This window comes from Carlito syrichta, unplaced genomic scaffold (assembly GCF_000164805.1).
Source record: "Carlito syrichta isolate Samal-C Ts95f unplaced genomic scaffold, Tarsius_syrichta-2.0.1 Scaffold301783, whole genome shotgun sequence".
NCBI lineage: Eukaryota > Metazoa > Chordata > Mammalia > Primates > Tarsiidae > Carlito > Carlito syrichta.
In genome coordinates, this window is record NW_007245879.1 from 651,178 (window position 1) to 671,264 (window position 20,087).

The window sequence follows — 20,087 nt, forward strand, 5'->3', positions numbered from 1 at the left end:
TGATTCCAGCTACTTGGAAGGCTGAGGCGGAAGGATCGCCGGAGCCCAGCAGGTCGAGGCTGCGGTGGCTGGGAGCGACAGGGCGACAGAGTGAGATGCCGACTCAAAAAAAAAAAAAAAACCATAAATGAGAAAATGTACTAAGAAAAAAATGTACTAAGTCAAGTCCTGTGAAAGTGCACTGGAAAAGTGCATTCAACTCAAATCAGAGGATTAAAAAATGCTTCGGGGCAAAAGTGGCCTCTGTGCTGGACACCAGACGGGAAGCAGCACTTTCAAGCCTCGCAAAAGATCAAAAATAATCATGGGCACAGGAAGAACATGGCCAATGTCATGTAAGCATTGTGCAGAGAGTTTTTTTTTTAGCCTTAGTGTACAGGATATGAAATCAGGTATGATAAGAACCAGGGCTAGAAAAGCCCCTTAGGGAAAGACCTGGAGGGTCTTAAATGTTAGAAGACATTGGGCTGAATTCCATAGACATTGGGAAGCTATTAAAGGCCCTTTAAGAGTAATAAAATGATCCAGTCTCTCTCTTCCCAAAAGCTCTTAGAGCAGCTGGGAGGAATGGGTAGGAAAGATAAAATACAGTTGAAACGAGACTGTGCAGTTCAAAACTAAGAGAGAGGAGAGGTCCTATTTGTCTATTCACCGACTAATTAGATACAAGGAAAGGACAATGTGAAGAAAATTCAGTTTTGCATCTAGACAAGGTGAATGGTGAAGAGTGAAGCCATGGCAGAGGCTGGAACACAAGGAAAGAGGCTTGGGAGAGACTGTGCTGAACTCAAGGGGTTAAGACGACTCACGCCTCTGTTAGTCAACAGCTGGAAGGATCTTTGCAAGATAAATATCTGACCTGATCACTTTGCATGTGAAGCCCATCAGTGGTTCTTTGTGGTCCCCGGGATGATGTCCTCACACCACAGGGTGGCCTGGGCTGCTGCCTGTTCCAGCCCTGTGTTTGTCTCTGGCTATGAACCTTGCCATCGTACCGTCTCACAGCAAAGCCATAGCCATCCTGAAACGTTTCATTCCCCCAGTTGTGACATGAGCTCTCCTTCAGGCTCCTTCTCGTGTGGCCCCTTTGTTTGCAAGCCCTTCTCCACATGCATCCACCTCTGGCAGCCTTTGGCCGGCTGCCTTCCTTTGAGTCTCTGGGCAGATAGCCTTTCTCCGAGGAAGCCACCCTGAGCTTTTCCTAACAGGGGAAGACACTCTCTGAATGTCTTCTTCTGCTCACGTTCATCAAAGCACTTATCAAACTAGACTCAACTTCTCTTCCGTGTCCATCTCCCCTCCTCACCTATAATCCACCAGGAAATGAGGATTCTGCCTGGCTACACTCGTGTCCTCAACACCAGACATGGTGCTTGGCATGAAGGACGCGCTCTGGCAAGGAGGAGCTACAGCATTCAAGTAATCGCGAAGCAGAGCCACTCTCACCTTAACACACTTTCAAACTGATAAGCGAACCATAGCACAAATGGATCCTTGCACCTTAGATTGTGGGACGTTGAAAACCCAATATCTGATCAGAGAGAAGGCACTGATTTCTGTGGCTCCATACTTCTTTTTTGTGAATGCAGTCTCTGGGGAATGGTTGTGTTTTTGTATTGTGGGATAATATTGGACATTAAAATCATGGGCACACTGATATTAGGAAAGCAGTTCAAGCCAAGGGGAGAAATGCAATCACAGGCCAGGTTGTCAGGGATACAGGAGCTTGCTGCAGTCGGGGACTGACACCTGCACGGTCGCTTCTTTTGTGGGACATAGGGTTAAAGGGGAATGGTCTCCCCATGTGAGTCAAACTGTTGCAAGGAAAGCCACCCAGAGGTCTCCAATCCAAAGTCATCGGTTTCATTAAAATTGATCAAGTAAACAAGACATACATTTAAAACAGCTTCATAAAGTCTAGATTCATTAAAGTGCCCTAATATATTATAATAACATTAATATATTCAAATGCACAACCCAAGATAGATTGCCCTCGGGGCCAAGACAGTGATGCATGATATTTTTCAGTCTGTTCCTAGGAATAAGTGATGTCTTATTGTTTTCAAGCTGTAAGTATCAAGTAGCACAATTTACCAATAGGTTGCTATAGCAGCATGTTGACATACATTTTCATTTCTATCTCGTATCCAGCATCTCCTGCTCCTCCCTCTTTTTGCTTTATTTTTTCATTATCTGCCCTGCACATCTGTGAAAAGCCTGGGTGAGATTGATGGTGCACGTTGGGAACTCATGATGCCATGATCTTTTCAGTCACTCTCCTAGACTTTTCCTTTAAAAATAATTTCCTGTACGCTCAATATTTAATATTTTGCTGCCAGCCGAGAGGAAATATATCTGTTCTCTTTAAGAAACAGAACCTGTCACTGAACAATAATAACACCTATCATAATACAGTGCCTTCTGCATTTGACATATATGTGCATGAATATCACACGTTATATAAATTTTAAAAACCATCGTAGCCGCAACACTTTGCAATTAACTTCCTTTTTCCCATTTCACAGACGAAAAAGCTAAGAATGACAAAAATGTAAAAACATCATTCATTCAGACAAACTCACAGCAAGTCCTTACCTGTTAAGTGCCCACCACTATTGGACATGCTTGGAATACAATGAAAAACAAAACCAGCCAGGCACCTTGCCCTGAGGGAGTTACACTCTGATGGGGAAGATACACGGTGATCAAAAATCACACACACAGGTAAAAACTTACAACTGAAATGATGTTAGAAGCATTTGACGTTGCAATGATTTGGCCATCAGGCAGGACACAACTCCATAGCATCACCAGAACTGGAACTTTAGAGACAATTTTGGACTTACTCTCAAATACTTGTCACGGGGCGAGGTTGCATTCTTCTGCTGTTCTTGACCACATTCTGCATGTATGCTATGAGGAGAGGTGTTTCCTCCATCCAAATATTTAGTGAACCTAGAAGAGAAACGACGATGCTGAGGGCCTGTGTCGGAGAGGAAGGAGCTGGAGAGGGGACAGAGCAAAGGCCTTGTCTGCTTCTCATCTCCGGCGGCAGGTCACCTGAGAGGCCGACTCCATGGGAGGCTGAACACAGAGGCGATGAGAGGCACCACTGACCCCCAAGATACAGCCAAGAGGCCTGTGGCCCAGAGCAGTGTTGATAGCCATCTGAACGAAAGCCTGCTGTTTTATCGGGCTTTCTACCCCATCAGTCTCATGCCTGGGACTGAACCTGGCTTTCCTGCCATGGGTGCCATATACAACTTGGCTGTTTAGCTCCATCGGTTTTATTCCCGGGCTTCACTCCACTTTCTTGAGGCACCCATGATTTCAGATCTGTCTCCCCAAGCTTAAATACAATATCCCAGTTCTACTTGGTGATCTGAATACCAATGGCTATTTTGGAAGTATCAACAGTCAGACGACCTAGATCTGAATCTTGGTTCTGCGACTTGTCAAATGGTGAAAGACAACTTAACCTTTCTAAACTCATCTGTAAAACAGGTTGTATAATACCCACTCTCCAGAGTTTCTGTGAAGATTAGTCGATATGTACATTCGAAAGTGCCTGCATGTTTTCCAAATGTCAATTTTTCGCATTCTTAACATCAAACATTCTTGTGGACAGTGTTGAAAATTTTTAGTGTTAGATTTCTTCAGTCATAGATGTATTGGGAACAGCTAGCATGTTCCACATCCATAAGGAATTCCTGTTCACATTGAAAAAAACTAGACATGCAGTCATGATTCAGATCCTGTATATATGTGTGTGTGTATGGTAGAACTCAACATGATATAACACCATCCTTTAGAGAGGCATTCTGAGATGCGCCGTAGAAGGGGCTGTATGCCATCTTAATGTCATCTTCAGATTTTTAGGAAGAGCGAAGGTCCTTGATCTATTACCGATGTCATTTTTCCCCTTTGGTTTCTAACAGTCCTTAAGCAATGGAGGCATCTCATCCTAATTCAATGACCAAATAAAACTTCATTTCCATTATGACTACATCAGAATTTTAGCATTATTTTTGACTTTTTCCCAATCTCTCTCTGTTTTGAGCTATACTTTTAGTTTATACCACTTTTTGAACTCTACACGCCTACAGTCCATTGCTGGAAGTAACATTCTCTTTCTTGGTAAATATAATTTTAATGATTCAAAGACTACCTTCACGACCATCCATTACCAAAAGTTGATTAATAAGACCATATGAATCATATCCACTCATATAACATGATATATAGTGATCATGTTCTCTTGTAATTCCAGTCTGAGAAGATTCATCATTATTTGAGAATGCCTCCTGACTCCTATTCCAAGCTATTTTAATATTTTAAATGCCTTTGATATTCTTTCATATATGTTTCCTACATTAGCAATTAAGTCTCTCTGTGGCTCTATTCACGTGAAAGTCAGTTTGTCTAGAAATGCTTATGGTAATTCCTGACCTGGAAAGACAGATAGTCAGCAGTAGTCTTAACACGGGGATTGAAGCTGGATTCGTGTACACAATGAATAAGTGCAGTGCAGCTGTTGCGTTTGTTCTTGCCATCTTAACAATCAGTGCTGCTGGCTATGTGGCCAGCTCTTTTTGTGGGGATGTCACTGCAGGCTCTTCTGGTCGTCTTAGGTAGCTTCTGCCTGAAGGAAGGTTATGAGTCTGAAGGGGGTGAACACTTGGTGAGTCAGAAATAGAAGGATCCCTAGTTATTAGCATGCTTTCCATGTGCTACTTCTGACTGACACTAAAAAGTACAGGGGTCTGTTCTAATTCAGAACTAGTTAGTGGGTCGGGCTGTGTCACCGATGAACTGGCAGCATTTCCTGGCAAAGCAAATAGCCTGCGGAGCACAGATTTATGAGGCACTGGCCAAGACAGAAGGAAGAAGAGTGAGCGTAATAGCCCTCAATGTGCAGCAAACTGCTATTGGTATCAGAGGGTGGAGGACACAGGGTCCCCAGTCATAGAAGGATCTTGCAACCATATTTGCTATGATACAGTTGCAATGAAGAAAAATGACTGGAGTTTTTGGAGTAAGCACCACGTGCTACTGATCTATGCTGAAGAAAGGCATGTCACATGTAGCTCCTAGGCCAATAGAATTTAGTTCTCTCTTTGGGGAGAAAAGGGCCTTAAGACGATAGAAGTATGATTCTTTTTACAGAAATATAAATGGAGACAACATCTTAGAATAAATCGGTTTCATAAAGAAAAAAAGTGTCATCAGTTCAAGAGTTCTTTTATTATTTGTTTCTAGTTGAGAAGTGAAATCACATAGGGTCATGCATGCTGGCACTTCTAGGTGTGGCTCAAATGTCCTATATCCACCAACTAAGGGTAGATGCTCATATGGACAAGATCCGCACTGTGATGAAATGCCCTTTTGTTGTAAACACCTGTTTATGTGATGAAATCCTCCCTTAACTTTGACCTTACCAGGGTGAAAGGGATCAAAGAGATCATGGGATGCCCAGACCGGTCCCTGGCCATGAAGCATAGAACTCATCTTTGTGACACTTGATGAATATTTTTAGAATGGATTTGAATAACTGGGAAACCCCTTCTCACACCCCAGAGGGCTGCAGGACAATCACAAAAGTACACTATCTAGAAATATGCACCATCACGGAAGCCACTCTCCTTCTATGTTACCTTTGCCACGGTCCTTCCTGCCATCTACCAGGCAAAGGGTGGGTTCTTAAGTGCTGTTTGACCAGTCGGTACTTCTAAAACTACCAACTTTAGAAAAAAGTAGCCTTTGGACTTTCCCAGTAATCCCAGAAAGGCAGTTTCCCCCATCGGGAAGAAAACTCCCTCTGGGAAGATACGTTTCTTTTTTATTGGCCATAATCGCCTGCCTGGCTGATCCGAGTAGCAGGGGTTGGAGCACTAATATGCCACCTGGTGAGATGTGCACAGAACTGCTGACCAGAGGCCAGCACACCAGAGCGTGGGTGTGCCACGTGACCCAGCCACAGCTGTGGCTTTGCCTTCAGGCACGTGGACGGGTAGGCAATGGGAAGTGCACACGCCAGGAAGACCGCCCTAAGGAACTTAAGCAGACAGTGCCATGGAGCGTCGGAATACACTTCCTTGAGATTTTCTCTACAGGATCTAGCCAGTTGAAGACCCTGGTTAATTTCTTCTCAAGTCTGTAGCAGCAAAACAACCTTGGTTTTGGTAGATGGAGCACAGTGGGGACTTAGTAGTCTAGGGAGTTGCTGAGTCTTCTGGAGAGTGTCTGTAACGTAGATGTGGGCAAATTGATTTGAGCCATAATGCTGAAGCTTGCAGGGCAAAGCTGCTGTAGCTTTTATAAACAGCATATATACTGATTAGTTAAAAACAAAGTTGGTGATGTGATGCAGAAAATGTGCAATAGTCGCTGTGGGAATTGAGCATCCATGTGGACAAGTTTGAAATAGAAGGAAGAAGAGTAAAAGCTGTCGCATCTCTGATATTCTATGCCCTATTTTCTTAAGTCAGAGTTGGAGGTCATTAAATTTATTGACAATGTTGAAGTTTGTTCACTGTTTATTCAACTTAAAATTTATTAATTTGATTAAAGCTTGCATTTGGGGTAACCCAAATTCAGCTATTAATGAAATATAAGTAATTCCCAGAGCACTCAAGTATGACTGCTTATTTTAATCTGCATTTAACTGCAGTATGTTTTATCTGAATTCAGGTGCAAGCCACATAGCATAAGGCAAAGGGGTTCAGCTTAAACTTTCAGAACACATCATTGATTAGCATATGCATGACTAAAAATATTTAATACAAAAAGTCCAACATATTAAAGGGGAAAAACCCTCATGGCATTCAGACTACGAGTTTGCACAGCCCATGTTGTAGTTGGTGTGTCTCTTTCACAATAAACTCGGAGTTGTTAGGGAGAAGTTAGCATTGGTTGGCACCCTCCTGGAGCAGACTTTATATTTAGAGGGTGACTTGAAAAGGCCCCTGACGGGGCTAACCAATGCCTGTGTGGGGGGACATCCCTGCACTCCACTGACCTGTGTCCCAAAATAGCCGAGGACGCTACCATCAAGTGCTAGGTAGGATTCAAATACCAGAGAAAATACGTCCACTTGGCCATCTATGGGGAATTTAAGACGATTCAATTTATTAGGCTTGGAATGAGCAGTGTCTGGAACACCACGCAGGAGAATCGTAGAGAGAGAGAAGAGTCCTGTAAGGTGAGTTAGGAAAAACGAGACAGGCCTGCAGTCAGGCCTGAGTGAGCAGAAAAGGCTCTGATGGGCAGAGGCCAAAGGGGCACCCAGTGGACTGCGGGTTCGGAAAAAGGGAGAGGCAGCAGCCAGGGTGACCTGCAGTGGTGAAGGTGGAGCCCAGCCTTGCAAGCCCGGCCTGCCCACCCGAGTCGGGTGGAAATGTTCCCGCCCACCTGAGAGGGCCTAAAGAGTCAAGTGTGACAGAGGCCTTTGCGCTCAGGGTGAATCAGCTACGCTTGAATCCTGCTTTGAGGCCCAGAGAGGTTCAAGGACTTTCCCTGACACGTCACTAAAATGGGGCAGAGATGCGATTCACCTCTCAGCGCTGTCCTCAAAACCATGCTGCTGTCTCTTTCTAGGTTCAGAAACCTGTCATCTGCCTGGGAGGTGCCTGGTAATAGTGAAGTGCTGTTCGTGCCCAACTCAGAACTCTCCTGTCACCGTTGTAGGGTCAACTTTCCTGGGCATCATTCCAAAATCTGGCGTCCCTGGACATACTCTTGCTCACCTAGAAGCCATCATCTGGGGCCTCTGGGCTTTTAGTAGAATCTACGTTGTGCTTTTAGTAGAATCCGTATAATTACTTTCCTTTGGCTCTTTTTTAGCTTTAATAGCTCAGGCTCCACTGCTGTGGTGTGTTTAATTTTCGAAAAGACAAAGTGGTGCTCCAGTAGGGAGTGTGGCTGTCCAAGCTCAGTCTGCTGTGTAGCACAAATAGTCCCATAAGAACAGTCTACAACCCGACATGCCACCCTTCCTTCCCCCAAATGACTAATGTAAGGAAAAGACGATTGCCCCGTCGTCATGCTATATGCCAGCAACAGCGTGGTCCAGTTGTCTGTGGGTCGCCATGACAACCACATAGAAGATGAGCACAGAACTGGTGTTCATGGTGCCTATTTACCTAGAGTTCACTTTGTCTTCTAGGCTCTTCAATGGCCAACAAGGAATCGTCATCCAGAACTTCAGCACGAGATCCATTCTCACTGTCACCAACGTGACAAAGGAGCACTTTGGCAACTATACCTGCGTGGCTGCCAACAAGCTGGGCACGACCAATGCGAGCCTGCCTCTTAACCGTAAGTAGCAAGCGGTGCCAAAGGCTTCCGGGGCTTCTGGGCTCCACCATCAGTAGAGGCAGACCCTGAGGATGGAGTGTGTTCATTTCAAAACTCAGTCGGGTGCCACACACTCCTCTCCCAGAGGAAACTGACCCCAGGTTACATGAATGTTCAAGAATTTGTAAACCCTGTGAAAGTCTGCATGTCTAGAGAAAAATATCCTAGAGTTGAGAAAAGGAAAAAAAAAAAAAAGACATACATGGGAGGGCTAACCAAAAAATATCTTTTGGCTAATGACAGTTGATTTTGGAGACTTTTTTATTTGTTTTGACTTTTTAAAGGGTTATATTATCTTGAAGCACAGGTTAATATGGCCTAAATTTACTCTTGGTTGGTTTCCTTTAGACATTCATCTTGGGATAGCCAGAGTCTCACATGCCATGAATAAAATTAAATATGAAGTAAATGATTATGAACAAAATGTTTTAACCACATAGATAACATTTTGACTCAAAACGATATTTTGAGGTACACCTTCAATTAATACTGCAAGACTAGAAATTAACAAGGAAGCACAAACACAAGGAGCAGATAAAGGAATAGAAACCTACACTAATGGTTCCTCTTTTAATTAATTTTAGAAGCTGAGTAGTCAACACATTTTTACAGCCATAAAGTATTTCTAATTTTGAACTTATGCGCTTCTCAAAGTATTCAAAGAAGACTACAAAGAGTACACTATCGTTTCAGTTTCACAAAGTTACCTGGATTATTCTTTTGTATTTAACATTTTTATAGTCACTGGACATATGTATATTCATATTATGAGCCAGTGAAAGTAAATGATCCCCGAAAAAATGCACATGTTGTGTAACTTGTCACAGACATGATTATCTCCATTTTGTAGAAATGGGGCTAGGATAGATGATGGTCCTACTACTTAAAATATACTAAAGTTTACATGCTTTATGAGCTTCAAGAGTCGCCAATATTAAATACAATATATCCACTTGTATGCCAACTTTTATTATTCCAGTTTAATATTTCTTAGTACTCAGCTTTGAAAGGACAACATTGTAGCCCTTGCTTTGCTAAACTCTGCTTTCTCCACGTGACTCTTGGAGCTATGGCCACTATGTTTTCTTAGCTTTGAACCTCTCCCCTACCTTGGGAAAGTGAATCGCTCTCTCTCTCTCTCTCTCTCCTTCTCTCTCTCTCGATTTACTTTCTAAATAAACTTTGCTCAAAAAAAAAAAGAAAGGAAAACATTACTTGCCATGCAATGGCCATAGCATAATATGCTTGTTCAAGTTTCTTCCATAAGGATGATTTATTTAGTGTAATTATGAATAATATAAACCATTGAAAATATTAGGGAGCAATATGAATTCCAATTTAATGTAAATATTGATACTTCTGTGGTATATTATTAATATTTTAAATGGCTTACATATTCAAGAACTTGAAAGAATAAATGAATTACTAAGGCAAAGTAAAGAAAAATGTAAGGCTTAATAACATTAACTTGCGCTATTCAAATTTCTAAATTACATTCTGATTTTAAAAACTGTAGCATGTGACAAATTAGGAGCAAATGACACTTATTTAAATGCTTTTTTTCCTCTGGCAACCTTAACACAATCGTCTGGATATAACGCACTGCTGAAAAGGCTTCCAAACGTAAAATCTTCAGAATGAACTCACATGATCTCTCTCTCTGCCGTTGACTTGCTATATGTGCAGTGCTACTAAATACTAGTTCAATTTGGTTAATTTGTTATAAAGGCAAAATGTGCAAATCTTGTCTCTATGGACAGAGCCCTGAGAGCTTGAAGAAATATCTGTATATTCAGAATTCTTGTATGACCTCATCTGAAGCTCTTATTGCCCTAAGCATTTCTACTTTGCACTATAATTATTTTTATATATTTTTTCATCTTTCCACCAAATTATAAGTTCTTTAAGAAGACAGGAGCAATGTCTGATTAGTTATTTTATCTCCCATATTACCAAGCATATGGGAGATATGCTATTTAATAGGCAATTAGCAAATCTTTTGTGAACAAATGAATTAAACGTGGGGCAAGTGAATGAATAGATTAATTAATATATGATTAGGTGATCTACATTGTCGTTGTAGAATGTGTACTTGTAACCTCTAGAGATACAAAGCAAAGGCACAAGGTAATAACAAACAACACTTATTGCTAGCTTTCTCCAGACTAGACTTTTCTAGTTTATTATATGAATTGGTTTATTTAATATTTGCACAACCCAAAGAGGTAGACTCTTCAATTCCTCTCTTACAGATAAGGAAACTTAGAGGGAGTCTATAGATGTGGCAAAAGTGAACGGTTAGTAAGTGACAAAGCAAAGAGAGCCTTTGGAGTCCAGAGCCTTTACTATCACACTTCCCTTTCTTCCTCACTAGAATCATAAAGCCATCAGTAGAGTGAAAGAGAGTTTGTATCACTTGAAGCATATACTCTTTGAAAGATACATCTCTGTTTCTTCAATAAGTAGTTGTACTGTAATTTATGAAATGCTGTTAAAAAATATTTAGGTACAGACAACAACAAACCAGATATCAAATGTGAATATGTAGAAGATGAATGGCGTTGTCTAATCAAAAAGCGAGATGTAAAAATGAGACTGGAGGACATCTAAATACACATTTTTATGGGATTCTAAAATCTCTTTGGAATAGTGCCATGATCATAGGCGTTGTGACTCTGAAAACTATGTGTGGAAAAAGGCAGTTTTCTTAAAGTTTATGAGACACTAGCTGGAGGGAAGGGATGGCAGGATGTCCCTCAGGAAGAACGCATGCCACATTTTCACGGCCTCTGAGTGGGTGGAAGCTCAGCCTCAAAAATGACCCAAGGCTATAAGCTGATCTCAAGTTGACCTGTGACCTGCTGAAGAAGTTTTTATAATCTGCTGCTGGAGAGCAGCCTTTCCTGTGGGTAAGGGAATCTGTCAAGCCAACTCAGCTCTTTATTCAGGAGGTAAGAAGGTAGACCCCGAAGCATTGGCCACCTGCATGCATGTTCGTGCTTCCATGATTTGTATCCTCGAAGAGCTAAACTCAGAGACAGGTGGATTGGAAGTGCGAGTTACCTGGAATAATGCTAGAAAACAGTGAACACTCCAGCAGGTGGATAATCATGTTCTAACAGGCTTCAGCCACTGGGAGTCAGTGACGTGACCTAGGATAAACCCTGAGACCATCATAGTCGACTTCTGGTTTGTGATGACTTACATTTTCCAGATCCCCAAAACGATAAAGGGCAAACTGTAGTTTAGAGCTTTGTCATGAGATGATCAAAAAGCAAATATAGCTCTTTGTGTATGTGAGTAGGGGGGGAGCACATGTGTGGACGTGTGTATGTGCATGTGTGGATGCATGCACATGTGCACATGTGTGTATACCTGTGGATGCATGTGAGGACACATATGTGTGCGTTTTGTGTGCATATGCGTGGATGTGTGTACCTGTGTGAATGTGTGTGTGTGTGTCTCCATTAATGCAAGTCAAGTAGGGCTTGGTTGGGATCCGAGTTTCAGAACATATCAGGGGTGTGTGTTTGTGTATGTTACCTGTGTCTCACACCCCCTGATAACTCACTTCTAAGATGGCGCAGTAGCAGCTCTCCCCTCGCAGGATGGGAGTTGGGCGGGCTGACGCCTGCGACACCCAGGTCGCTCAGCCTGGAAGTGTCAGCTTTCGACACAGGTCAGACATTGCTATTATATCATCTCGTCCCTCAAGCACACGCAACTGAATTCATCTGAAAGAAAAGTATATCGATGGCTGGCTTTATTTGAGGACTGACTGCCCAGTTCTCTACTGAGGCTTACAGAGCAAACAGCCCTTAGCAAGCCAGGCGGAGGTCAAGCAAGCTTAGAAGGATGTCCCAAACGTAGCTCATCATTGAACCTGATCCCCTGCTCAGGGAGTGACCCAGAACTTGCAGCACTAATTCCAGATTAAATGTGATGCCTGCAGCATGGAAGTCCGGACATCTAGGAGATTCGAAGAGTAAAGGCAGGGCCGATAGAATAGTTCTGTTTTGAGGCTCAGCTGATGCGTTCAGCAGCAGTTCTCCTTGCTCAGATGTGCACCTTGACTGCCTGCAAGGTGCAAAGCATGGCGCTCCGTGTTGGAAGGGGAGGAGTTAGGAGACCTGGAGCCCCATCGAGGCGTTCTCAGATGAGGGAGAAGAGAGAGGAAGAAAGTAGGGGGTGAGTGGGGAGGGGAAGACACTCCCAACCCAGGCCTAACCCCAAAGGCCCTGGCAGGATGGCCTTCCGGGGGAGCTCACGGCACTATTTGAGCCACATCTGAGGCGCAACTCAAAGCTCCATCTTAGCCATGGCTGCCTCGTTTTCCGAGGCAGGACTGGGCAGGAGTTCCTCTGACAAGAATCAGGAGCGCAAGGTCCAGTGGCACGAGTGAGAGAACGGCCGATTGTCTCAACGACTTGGAGAAGTCACAGAGGAGGTGCCCCTTGAGCTCAAGGAGACAGGGTGGAGCCTGGTGCAGGAGGGGAGAATCGAGACGCAGCTGGAGAGGGAGCAGCACTCCAGTGTACAGCGGCTCAGCCAAGACATGGCAGTGTGGAACGACTGATAGACTTGAGGGCACCGTGGTGTTTTCAGTGCGGGCGCGTACCAGGCAGGAGAGGGTGAGAGTTGAGAGACGCAGGTGAGCAAGCAGCCTGAGAGGGGCTCTGCGCCTCATCCTGGGGCCGGCGTGCCCCTGAGGGTTTTAGCCAAGGAGTGGCAGCAGCAGATTTGGTTTCCAGAAGACTCTTGGGCAATGTGGAGGGCTCAACCGACATCCTAAGCTTCCCATAAGAGGGCGGAAACACATGATTTCACCAAAAAGAAGAGCCGTGAGAGAGTCGAGAGATGATCAGGCGACAGGAGGCAGTGTCCAACTCGGGAGAAAATCAGAAGGGAGTTGCAGGAATGCAGATAACCCCCAATGTTTAGTCTGGTTGACATGAACCAGAATAACATAAGTGAAGAACTAGACTTTTAATAATTTTTTTATGTATTATTTTATTTGGGGAGGAGGTAGAGGTTGAAAGAAGAGAGTAATTCCACCGTAGACGTTTTCCGTTGGAGGCAATGTCTAGTAGGTGGCTGAATCTCCAGTCCCAAACGGAGATATAGGTCTGAAGTTATCAGAACGGAGGCGGTGCTTTCGGCCATGAGACCAGAGCAGATTTCTCATAAAGCCACGTCGAATGAAAAGATGACCAAGGAGAGACGTCCACGTAAAACCAGCGCTGCGGAGTGAGCTGAGGCAGAGAAGTATCGTGCAGAAGCAGACTCAGCGTGGATGGGGAGGCCAGAAGGGGGCCAGGGGAGCCAAGGGAGATACCAGAGGAGGATCAGGGCCGGGGAGCCAAGGGAGCAGCCCATTCTGGAAGGAAGGAAGCCCAGTGCTTATCAGGTCAGGGGAGTCTGAAAACAACCACTGCCCCTGACGGTTGGGCCGTTTGGGGTGATCTTTGCCAGCAGTTGCAGTTGAAAACTATGAGCAGAAGCGGGCCTTCGGTGGATGGAGGCTACAGAAATAGAGGAGAAGGTGGTGACGTGGGGAACAAGCTCCGCTCTCTGAGGACAGGCTGCAGAAGGAGGAAGACAAGCCTGACGTCACGCCCTGGTGCTTTCAGGGCTGGCTGGGATGCTTTCCTCTCACTGTGGATCGCACCCCCAAGCGGCAAGACCCAGCTTCCTAGCTTTTGGTCACCTCCACTTGCTGTGCTTTCTGGTTGCCTGCAATTCTCCCTCATTCTCAGCTTGCTTGTTTTTTTCTCACATCTTTCTTGGCTCCCAGATACATAAGTCAAGGCTTTGATTTAATGTGAAGACACCATAAACCCCTTTCTCTTCTGTGGCCTGTAGGCTCTAGGCTATTATTGGAAGAGGAACTGCAATTTTAAGTAGAGATTTTAGTAATTTCATCAATGGAATTACTTTAAAGTATGTCGGGTAAAGAGTATACTTTCTCAAGTAAGGAGAAATTTATGGTGAAAAAAACTACAGAAAGCCTAGCATACAATGAAGATTCTGGGATTATCTGTCCAAAATGTTTTGAAAGATGTCTGCATTTTAAAAAGTAGAAAATTGAAAGTGAAGAATGAGCAAGAGAGAGAGAATGTTTGCAGATCATGGGAGATTATTCCTCAGGGAAGTGCTTTAAAAAATTAACAGTGGGTGACAATGCAACAACTATTCATAGCAAAATTCTTTATTAAATAAAAAACTTGGGACTCAGAATTATGTGTTATTTTTTGTTATTTTTCACCTGTGTCTTTTGCTTTCTGGACATGAGCAGCTGAACAGACATTTCTTCTAAGTCTGTTCCTTGAAGAATGTGAACTGAATGGTCCCATCCTGCCATCTATGGGTCCAATTCATCAAATGTACACGATCTTTTAAGCAGGAATTCAGTAACCCATAAGACATAGTAATTTCTGTAAGTGAAAAGATGCTGTCCAAGCTTTCCTCCCCACCTTCACAAAAGAGCACATCCTCATTGTTGGACACATATTCAAGGACTTGCCATCTGAGGGGAAGAGGAAGGAGAATTAATTAAGAAAAAGAAAGCTGCATAAGCAAAGTGCTTAGAATCCACACAGCCTCAGTTTCAAGCAATTTTCTCCTGAGACCTAATATATGAAAATATTTGGGGCAAATCTAACCTCACTGTTGACAAAGAGGTTTTGCATGTAGTCCCAAACTACTAGATAATAATGATTTTGTTGCGATGTGCAAATGCCAACTCTCCTCTGAGGCACTCCCCAAAGTATGATATCAAATTCTTTGCTGTAATTTAGTGCAAAGGGGTGCTACAGGGATGCCTCCTTTTCTGTGTGTGTGTGTGTTGTGTGTGTACATTTATTCAAAGTAACAAAGCATTTGTCTCAGAAATGTTGCACATAGAACATCCCAAGAAGCCTCAGTTTTTTTCTGCCTTAGCAGCCCTGTGGACACAACAATAAAGTTCCAATTCCACGTGCTTAATACAACCAGGGCTATGTGACCTTCTGGACTGTCTCCTCTCACATTCGAGAATATTTCTTCCCCGCCTGTTTTAGTTTATGGGCACCTCCTCTTTTGAGATTAAAAAAAAAATCCCTAGCTGGCATCCAGACGGGAAACGGAAGAGTTCTGGGGAAAGTAAGAATGTGAGAAACGTGACTGTTTCTCCCTGTTTAGCTTCAACTGATGCGAGCAAGCAGGACTCTGTGACTGATGTGCTGAACACGAAGCCAGCTGTGCCCTTGCAAGTCATGTTCCAGCCCTCTGCTTGCTTCACATGCTCCCTCCTGCCAGTGAGCCAGCGCACGGGCCCTCTGCTGCTTTTGCCTGTTCTGATGAGCCCGTATTCTGTGCGAAAGGCGATCCCACCAACGTAAATGATTCATACTTTAGGTTGAAGTTTATCCCCCCCCCCCGCCCCGTGACTTCAAAGTGACAGGGTTTTCCTTTTGGCTGAGAGAAGCAGTCATACTTTGAGACTCGGCGATGACTGAAGACAGAGTGCTGTGGGCCCTGACCTGCTTTATCCTCCCAGCTTTGAGATGTTCATGCGAAGGCTTTCCTGGATATTCTCGTAATAAATATTTGGCAAAAATGAGGCGTGTGTTTGTAGGTAGATTTTGACCCAGCAACACGGGCCGTCTGCCAAACAGAAATGACACACATAGAGTCATCACGCACATCATGAACATATACAGGTCTGGTGAGTGGAATGAAAGTGAGGTGAGAGGATCTTTTTCCTTCCCAGCCTTAGACTTAGAACCCGTGTGTGTTTTCAGGAAGAGACATCCAAAATGGTGATTTGGTGGCATACAGGATAGGTGGCACCCAGTTGTCAGGATGGCTGTGGAAGCTTGTGGTACTCCAAGCCACCACACTGCTGCGAGTGGAAGCCACAGGCCAGCTCGCAGGGCTTGGGTTTCTTTTGTCAGTGGGCAGCAATTCAGAGCTGGGAGCTGTCTCAGGTATTGCCTCGTCAATTTTCTTCCAACTTTCTTCAATAGCAGAATCCTGCCTCCCCCCAAATTAAAGCTTTACCAGCCCCTGATGTATGAAAAAGTTGAGATTGGAGTGAGTTGCTTGAGTTGGACCTAAATCAGAAGAATTCTCTTATGTTCCTCCCCATCATGGTGGCTTTGAAGCCTGTCCAAATTTCAGGCAGATAAGTTGTTCTGAAAAACTCTGGGCTAGCCCCACTCTCACTTTATAGGTGAGGAAACTGAACCCAAGGGGGTGAGTCAGAGCCCCAAGTCAAGCAGCATGGTGAGAGCGTAGCCAGAGCGCAGCCTTCCACCCCCTGTCTGGGTGCTGTTCCCACAGCCCAGGTGAGCCCCAAAGGCTTTGAGTCAAGCAGGTCTGAGCTAAAATCATAACACGGGAAGAAGGATTCGAAACGGTTCTCTCCATCTCAACCTTTGAGTTTTTGACGTCTCACCTATAAAATAGGGGGAAATGGCTTCTGTGTATGGGATTATCTTGAGGATTAAATGAAGCAAGACATGTGAAATGGCCAGTACAAGGCTAGTCTAGCACATGTGCTCATTAAATATTCGTTTCCTTTTCCATGTTAGGTATGATCTAAATCTGGAAGGATAAGCCCAAGCAGGCTCGGATGGACAAAACCTGAATGAGCGGGCACCTTCATGTCGCTGGACATCCAAATGGATGGCACCAGTGCCCAGATTCCTTTATCAATGCACTTATGTATATCATGATATTGTCTTTTTATTAGGATTATTGATTAAATTGGCCGTGCACATAAGCATTCACTTGTAATGAGTGAAAAAAAGTGAGCAGGTTGACAGAGAGGGCTGCACAAGATGAATGGCTCTACTGATGTGTTTTTCTCAGGTTAGGAGGCAGTTTGGCAGCTGTATCCTCCAGCTACTGGGACTGCACATGCATCCCCCTAGCTGACAATGGGACAAGGAGAAGGAAGCTTTGGTGTTGGCTGTTGTCACCGATCAGCCTTGACGTGTAGCAAGCTGACAAAAATTCGGTGACAAAAAGAGAGGGAAAAGTGAAACAGAGTTTCCAATGTGGCCATGAAATTTTACTGGGAGCCCCAGCCTCAGAGCCAGACTGACCTTTCACTGAGGAGGGCCTTAGCATTGAACTGTCTGGCCTCAGGTTACCTATTTATAAATCGAAGAGACTAATCTCCAAGTTATCTTTCAGCTGGAATGCTTTAAGACCCTCATAAATTTATGTATGTTAAAGACAGTCGTATCAATGTCTTGGTTATTATTTTAAAAGTCAGACTTACTCCTTAACAAAACAGAAGTGCTGCCAGTACTGTTTCTTTTCTGTACGTTTTTGTCATTGATTCTCAAATTATTTTTATTGACAGAAAAAAATTACACTTAATATGCTGGGCTCTGTGGTGAGCTTCCATAAAACTTAGCTCAAGAGCATGGCTGGCCTAATCATTTTGTCAGCTCTACACAGAATTTTACTCTCCAGAGAAATTTCCTTGTAGTTCGCTGTTGTAACTCTGTTGGCCAGGAACCTATGAAAAGGCACTAGAATAGACCGCTCGCTTGCTATTTTATTTCACACCGCTCTAACCTATGACAAATTAGGCCAAAATGTGACCCTGGGTATATGGGGGTGGTGGCGGCTAGGGCCTGGTGAGAATGAAAACACACCAACGTTTCCAGCCTCAAGAAGAGGGAGCAGGTGTCTCCTTCAGCTTCTCCCATGACAGAGCCTAGCGGAGGTCTTGGGAGGCATCCCCTCCCAGTCTTTCTGGGAAGCTGCTTTGAGCATCCATACCCAGCATGCACTGCTTCCCCACATCGTGACCAGATTTAAAGCAGGATCAAATGGCTGGAGCACATGCCAAGGCGGGCAAGGCGGAGGACTGTCTCACCTCCACTTCTGTGCTATGATTTCTTCCTCTGAAAATGGAAATGTGACCCCTGATAAATGACCCAGGGACATGTGTGAACAAAACGATTACTATGAGGTGCTGAGTGCCATTATGATTAAACTTCTCATCTCTCCTTAGTCAGTGTGAAACATAATTAATAGAGTATGCCACCCAGAGAAAAAGTAAAGTGAAATTGGCTTTTTTGTGTGTGCCATTTTGATGTTCCAGATAAAGGTAAAAAGAGGAAGAATTAACTGTGAAAGCAGTGATATTTCAATGGGTTACACTTTCTCTAAAGCACTGTAAATTCAGTTTTAGTATCCATAAAACCTGCTAGGGAAGGGACTGAAAATGGCATGTCTTCATTGAATGTGTCCATTCAGTGTGGACTGGATTTCCTTATAAATGTAATTCAATTGGGATTTCTCTATAGAGACACAAATTAGCTACTCATCCTGTATACACTTAAATAAGACCTGAATAAATCAAGTAAGACTTGCTTGCAGGAAAATGTTATTTCACTTATGCCGTGGCCAGACATTTATAAGAAGACTGGCTGTTTCCAATTGAGCCTTATTTTATAAGCAAGATTTCTCTCTCAAAAGTTTTAAGGCAGCAAAGCAACTTCAGTTTCCTAGCTCTGAAACGTGCTTTTAGATCATTGCATCATCTTCAGCTCCTTTCTTTGATTTAACCCAATTAGTGCATATGTGGAGCTGCCTAATTAGTCAGGCAGATCATAATTCTTGTCAAAGAATCATTGGTGTCACTACTCAGTCCACTTAGAAGAAATCGCAAGCTTTCTAAATTACTTCCAAAGATGAGATGTGGCACCATGTTTTCCTAAAACTGCCAGGATAATAGTGTGTGCCTTAAAAGTTAGTGACCATAGTGTAGGGAAATGTTTATTTTCTCAAGAAATTATAAACCCTTGGGTGCACTGCGGTTTATTACATACTTGCAAAATAGAGACCGTGTCTATAACCCAACTGAGCAAACACACTTCTACGAAGACTTGCCTAAGCGCTGGGTGCACAGCAGCTCTGCAGGCTTACCTCTGCTGGAGAAGGACACACGGAGAGGATTTGTTCCTCCCAAGCTAGCAGAGCCTGCTGGAGTCTGCCTTTGACATCCTCTCTCACAGCCATTTGGCTTCGTGCTACAGAGCCACCTGTATTTCCCCAACATCCCTCCTGCCAGCAGCACCTGGAGGAAGGCGCCCGACTTGCCAGAATGATCCGCCTCACACCTCTTCCCTCTGTGCTTTCCTTTTCTTTGTAGCCAGCCTCCTGAATCGTCTTCTCCCTCGTACTCTTGTTCTCGTGATGTATCTTTAAGAAAGAGTTTTGAAAAGTCGCCGGTTGACGTGCGTGACAGACTCTCATCTGTTACTTATGTTTTCACTTTCCGGATCCTTCCTTCTGGCTTCTCTTCCGCTCATTTCTCCTCAGGTCCCAAACTGACTCATGAGCAAAGGAGATGGGTATGTGCTTCCTTCACCCAGAGTTTAGATTCAGGACAGGGCCAAACAGCCTCTGAACAGGCAAGTTCAAAATTGCTTTTGAGAGCTTCATCACTGAAAATGTCATCAAACTTAGCTCACGCCAAATTGATTTAAGTGGCAGCCCAAGGGCCAACCTTTGACCAGGGCAGCCTTCACACTTGCATTGATTCTGCCTGCAATTGAATTACTCAGGCAATTCTGTGCGCTTTCAGCTTTAGCCCTGGAGTGCAAATGGCCAATCTGGGAAGCAGCTTGCTTGTGCTTGAAATTTGCAAGAAGATTTTCTCCTACATTCCCAGGGGGGAAGAAGCAGGCTTGCTTTTTAAAATATTCTCCTAGTCGCCAAATTGATTG

General features: G+C 43.9%; 1 protein-coding gene across 1 annotated transcript in view; it reads left to right on the forward strand.

Moving 5' to 3' along the window:
- NEGR1 (neuronal growth regulator 1) overlaps positions 1–20,087 on the forward strand; it is a 694,002-nt gene that overhangs the window by 497,922 nt on the left and 175,993 nt on the right. The window contains exon 6 of the mRNA XM_008055223.2: positions 8,165–8,316. Coding sequence (XP_008053414.1) covers positions 8,165–8,316 — 152 coding nt within the window. The remainder of the gene's footprint in view (positions 1–8,164; positions 8,317–20,087) is intronic.